Source organism: Octodon degus, unplaced genomic scaffold, assembly GCF_000260255.1.
Source record: "Octodon degus isolate 3935 unplaced genomic scaffold, OctDeg1.0 scaffold00182, whole genome shotgun sequence".
Lineage (NCBI taxonomy): Eukaryota > Metazoa > Chordata > Mammalia > Rodentia > Octodontidae > Octodon > Octodon degus.
Window position 1 is genome coordinate 3,865,377 of NW_004524758.1, and position 6,166 is coordinate 3,871,542.

General features: G+C 47.6%; 1 protein-coding gene across 2 annotated transcripts in view; it reads right to left on the reverse strand.

Moving 5' to 3' along the window:
- Ncapd3 (non-SMC condensin II complex subunit D3) overlaps window positions 1-6,166 on the reverse strand; it is a 65,365-nt gene that overhangs the window by 36,040 nt on the left and 23,159 nt on the right. For both annotated transcript variants that reach the window (XM_023703840.1, XM_023703839.1), the window contains exon 16: window positions 4,636-4,856. In XM_023703840.1, the coding sequence (XP_023559608.1) occupies window positions 4,636-4,856 (221 nt within the window). The remainder of the gene's footprint in view (window positions 1-4,635; window positions 4,857-6,166) is intronic.

Consider the following 6,166-nt stretch of genomic DNA (forward strand, 5'->3'; position numbering starts at 1 on the left):
CCTTGTCTCGCCACTCCTCCGCGGGCCAGCAGGCAGGAGGGGCCTCCCAGAAGCTGCTTCTTCCTACTTCTGAAGCAGCTCTCAGAGCCCTTGTTCACTGTGCTGTCACAGTCACCTTGACATCCCATTTGATTCACAGTGTTCACCTTCTGTGGTCATACTGACTTCAGGGAAGAATCGCTCGGTGCCAGGCCCAGGGGACAGGCTGTAAGGACGCTGCTGTCCCTATGAGCCTGGCTCCCACCAGTGACACGGGGAAGAGGACGTGCACAGCTGCTCCAAGTGGCAACAACAATGGGATAAGTTCGTTCACAGCAGGGGAGTATTCGGAGGAGGACTGATGGCACTGTGGCTTTTACTGTACTAAATATTTAAAAGCTTAAATGTACCTCATAAATACAGAGCATTACTCTTTGTCACATCCTAGTTTTTCCAATTGGTCTTTTGTGCTTTAATTCCTAGCGCTGCCTCTTGGGTGGGCTCCTTCTGCAGCACACTGCCTTGAGACGAGACAGCTCACGCAGAACAGGAACGCCCTGTGCATAGTCCCAGCCGGCAAGTCCTAGCCGAAGGCGGCAGCACGGCAGGCGTCTGCTCGGGGCTGCTCCGTGCTCTCAAGGCTCTGCCCTGTCTGCCACATTCTCCGGGGAAGGGGAGCGCTGCACACTCCCTGGCAGAAGAGAGCCCCTCATGAAAGCCACTTCGTAATGACGCTAATCCCCGAGCGTGGGGCCCTCATGGTCTAATCACGCTCCATCCTGGCACTGTCACACTGGCTGCTGAATTTCAGCATTAGCTTTGGAGGAGACATATGAACCACAGTATTGACAATCATCATTCACATAAATGGTCATGAGGTACTCCAATGTGCCAGCATGTTTGCTTGGGCTTAGTGTTAAAAAGAAAATGCAGGGCCTGGAGAGATAGCTCAGTGGTCTAAGTGCTTGCCTGGTAAGCACAAGGATCCAGGTTCGATCCTTAGTACTCATGCCGTGCTGGCCCCGGAACCCTGGGTGCATGGCCACCAAAACTGAGCGAGGTGACGCAGGCCTGTAATCCCACACAGGCCTGTGTCACCATGCTCATATTTGGGAGGCTAAGGCAAGTTGCCTCAAGCTTGAGGACAGCCTGGGCTATGCAGTGAGTTCAAGGCCAGCCTGGACTAATCTCAGAAACAAACAAACAAGCAAACAAAGAAATCACTTTGTGGCTGAATTATGCCCGTAAGCTGAATAACCCTAGAATGTGACTGTGCACACAGGGCCTATAAAGAAGAGAAGTTAAAATGCAGGGTTCAAGTGGGCTCCGGTCCAATCTCACAGGTGTACTGATCAGAGCACACGTGGGGACACGGGGAGGTACACACAGGGGACAGACCACGTGAAGATACACGAAGGCACGTAGCTGTCAGAGAAACTGAGGCTGCCAGGGCTTCAATCTTAGGACTCACGCCTCCAGAACTATGAGAGAACAGGTATCCGCTATTTGTTAGTACAAAGGACTACAGTAGTACGTGTGCTGCCAAAGCGAGCACAAAAGGATTCTATTAATTAAAACAATATTTAAAAAATATAGAGAACTACGCCCCTTTTATATAAAAGAAGTACCACACTGTGCACAGCTTACAAGCCTGTGGAGCGCCCACAGCCGTGCCACCCTTTCAGGGCAGTGCTGTCTGCGCCTTCTCTTTTCTTTGGCAAATCTTGGTTAAGCTGTGTGTTTCTCCTTAAGCTTTCTGAAAACTAAGTTTTCCCTTTTTATCCTATGACTAACTCCAGATACAAATGCCACAATGAGAGTCACTTAGCAAATGGATTTGAGTGCACTATGCACAGATCAAGAAAGCTGAAGGGCTGGGGACATGGCTTAGAGTGCTTGCCTGTCACACATGAAGCCGGCTGTAAACCCCAGCCCTGCAGAAAGGAGGGAGGGAAGAGAGAGGGGCGGAGACAGGAAGGAGGAGGGAAATGGAAAGAAAGGAAATAAAAAGAAAAAAGGAAAGAAGGAAAAGAAAAAAGAAGAGAAGACAGGCAGGCAAGAATAAAGAAGGCAGCACTGCGAACGTGTGCAGGGGCAGAAGAGCTCAAGACGTCAAAAAAAAAAAAAAAAAAAAACAACAACTCAGGATCATGTAAACACGCCCCATAATCCAGAGCTTTGCTTTACTGTGTGCTGTTCCTGCTTGCTGCTGCGCCTGTGACTTGGGCACCGCACTTGCTGAGGGATCAGAACGGCACAACAACTAATCTGATATGGGAACAAAGAGGGACAAATATAGAGTTAAAAAATAGAGAATCACACACTAGAATTGTGCAAACCCTGTCAGATGACACCGCACAACAGCGAATGAAGGGTGAACTTTTAAGTTTGTACTGAGCCTTACATTTAGAAAAACATCAAATCTGATCCCTCAGCAAGTGCGGTGCCCAAGTCAATGGCAGGGAAGTCACAGGCGCAGCAGCAAGCAGGAACAACACACAGTAAAGCAAAGCTCTGGATTATGGGGCGTGTTTACGATCCTGAGATTTTTTTTTTTTTTTTTTAATATATTAACTATAAAGGAAACCACTGACAAAGCGAGCTTACTGAAAGACACCATTAGGGATTTATATCCAGCATAGTAAAAGAAAAGCAACAAAAAGCACAAAAGAACAAAAACAACCAAAAGTCCCAACATCCTTTAGGGGCTGGATCTGATACAGCGTGTTTAGCATTGTGAAGGGGCTTAAAACTCAGTACCAAAATCAAAAAACAAAAAGGTAAAGTAAAACCCAGGGGAAGAGAAGTGGATAGACAATTTACAAATGTGAATATCTTAGTGCTAACTCACATACAGAAGAACGGCTCAATCTCACTAGCCAACACCGAAGAGAAATGAAAGCCCCCACGCAAAGACACAATGCATTTGTCAAGATGGTTAAAGAGAATACAAAATACTGGCCAAGATATGGCGCAACTGCACATCTCCTATATTCCTAGTGACAAGGCGAATTGCCACTATCTCTTAAGGAACACGTTTAGTAGTATCAACTTACGTGACTAAAAACACATGGCACAGGGCCAGCTATGAGATAGCTCAGTGGTCTGAAGCACCTGCTTAGAAGCAAGCTTAAGCAAGCACTCAGGGACTGTGGTTCAATCCCCGCATGACATTCTGCGCCAGCCCCGCCCCCAGGGCAGGCTGAGCAGACCACAAAAAACCAAACAAAAGCCCCATATAGAACAATACTCTCTTAGATACAGGTATAAATCCAACAGATGTACGGACATATTTTATACACGAACATGAGCACACATCCCCAGCAGCCACCAACCAGCACCGCTGTGGTCATCTAGCAATATGAGAGCAGACAGTGGCTCACGCATTCTGGGCCGATGCGCTCGTGCGCCTGCACAGCAGTGAAGAGTCAGCTGCAGCCGCACAGCCACAACCTGCGCAGCGCACGTGGCGCCTGGCGGGGTCAGCCAACACGCACAGAAGCACACACTCCACAAACTCCATTTATATAAAAGAGTTACACAAACAATGTTGATGAGTATAGGAAAGCAGTGCGGAACGCTGGGATCACAGGGGCACCTGCACGTGGGGGAGGCTGCTGACCAGATGGTGCGAGGACACTTCCTGGGCCCAGCTATGCTGTCTTCACCGAAGCAGGCACCTCGTACATGGATTTTTTTTTTTTTTGGTAGTATTTATTAACTTTTTGGTCGGCTTACTTTTTTACACGTAGTACACTTTAATACAGAAGTTTAAATTAAAAGAAAGAAACTTCCCAACAGTTTCTCATGCGGTACAACAGAGTTTTTCTTGTGAAAACTGGCTCCTACCTTTCATCACTTTACCAAGAAGCATTAATACATGAGTGCGCATGATGTGGTGTGCTCAGAAAAAGTGGAAAAGGTCAACTCTGCTTCGGGCTAAACACTTCTTCTAAAACTTCATAACACAGTTGACATGAAGAACAAAATTCAATGAGTGAACGCGTTGTCAGCCAGAGTCTTAATACCAAAGAGATCTTAAGAGACCACATAATCTGTCTGGAGGCTCTTGCAAGTGAGGAAACGCTGGCAGACAGTAGAACGACTTTCCAGGGCCTGTGAGAGTTATTTTATAGCACTGAATCTATTACTCTTTCTGTTGTAGTATAATTCCTTTGAAACTATATGTAAAAAATAGAGAAATGTCTCTTGTACGACAACAAAAAATGTAAGAAAAAGAAAATGGCCAAGATAGCCCAGATGTTCGCTGCTCACAGTATGCAGTAAATAAACGTGCGCAAGCCGCCGATCCAGTACAATGGCGCAGCAAGTGTGAACCTGCACAAGCAAGAGGCTACCTCCACACTCAGCACCCGGGACGGGCGGGGATCTGTCTCTCCCGCCAGTGCTCTGTGTTGCGTACTAAGAAAGCAGCCTACAGCGTGAAAGCAGTGGAGGGAAGCAAAGGAAGCGCCTGCGGGCGCCACAGCACGGTCGCCACGGAAGTGCTGAGACGTGAGGTGGGCCGGGGACAGAGCCACCGGGACTGAGTGTGCACAGGCACCAAGCCACGGGAAAAGCGCATCTTTCAAGACCAATGGGAAATTCAGCATAAAGAAGCCATAGGGCCTTTATCAGAAGCCGTGGCTGACGCACCTCAGTTCCTGGCATTCAGCAGTGAGGCGGGTGAGGAGCGCCCACGCGAGCGCCTGGCCGTCGTCCCCTTCATGAAATTTACTGCGATGCTTAATGTTCTGCAGCAAGAGCTGGTCCAAGCACTCCAGGGCCTTCTCCTGCGCTGTGCTCTCGCAGTCCATCACTGCGGGGATGACCCCGGACAGCCAGGCTTTCTGAACTGGCACACACCTGGGCTGGGCCTGAACATTGGAAAATTAAACCAGAGGTCTGAACACAAGTCGAAACACAAAAACATCTAAATATCAGTCAGTGAGGTGGTTAAGAACATTGTGAAAGATATGTTAAAATGATCACTCCTGTATGTCCACAGGACTCCACCTGCCTGAGCCGGGGGTGTGATCCCTAACGCCACACTGCTACCAAAGCTCCAAAACACCCAACAAAAAACATGCTAGGAACTATGAATGCAAGCAGCCTATAAAAGAAAATCTAAAAAAAATACAAGAACAAAGCCAATCTCTAGGTTATCATAAATCTGTGCATACTGAAATCTTAAACTTGTGCATTAAACACATTTCATTATTATAAAAATGTAAGTCAGTAGTTTTTGGTCATCCAGAATCAAGAAAAAGATTTATCCCAAAGAATTAGAATGCTGAAGGTAAAAAACAGACATTGCTTAATGCCATCACAGAAATAGGGGAATAAATATGCTTTCTGAATTCTTTAACAGCTATTTAGCTGGCACAAGTAAGTATACGGTGCCGGAGAACCATCTCTTTCGGCACTACTATCCATACACAAGTACGCATCCTATGCAAAAACTAACCTGGGACTTGAGCTTTAGCACACTAATTTTAAAATTCCTTTTTCTTTTCCTTTTTTCTTTTTTTTTTTTTTTGGTGGAACCTGGGATTGAACTCAGGCCCTTGCATCTGCCAGGGGAGCACTTACTGTACTGAGCCATCTCCCGGCCCCCTAAGATTCCGTTTCTAACACAACTTAAGATGGCAGCAAGCACAGGGTCAGCACTGCCCCCTCAGCACTCGCTCCTACTCACATCTCCGGAAGTGTGGCCTACCACATGCCCTGAGGGACACTCTTCTCTTACCCCGCACAGCACTACGGTGGGTGGGGGTTTCTAACGGTCACCTTATCGTCTAGCAGCAGGTAATCACATAATATGCAGAATTTACATTTGTTTTCTCTTTTTGTGCTGGGACTGGGCTCAAGGGCCTCTGCATGCAAATCATGCTGTGGTGGTTCATCCTGACTATGATGGTTCATTCCATTTGTGTGGATTGAGAAACACCTGGAAAGTGAGTAAATCACACTGTGGCTATGTTTGTGAGGGTGTTTCCAGGGCCATTTGGCACATGAGAAAGCAAACTGAGGTGGACACCCACCCTGAACATGGCCAGCACCATCTAGTTGACTGGGAGCCAGAAGAAACCAAAGCAGGCGGAAGCCCACCAAGAGCGGTGCGAGCTGTGCCCTCCACCTGTCACCCTCCTCCCTCCCTCCCTCCCTCCCTCCCTCCCTTCCTCCC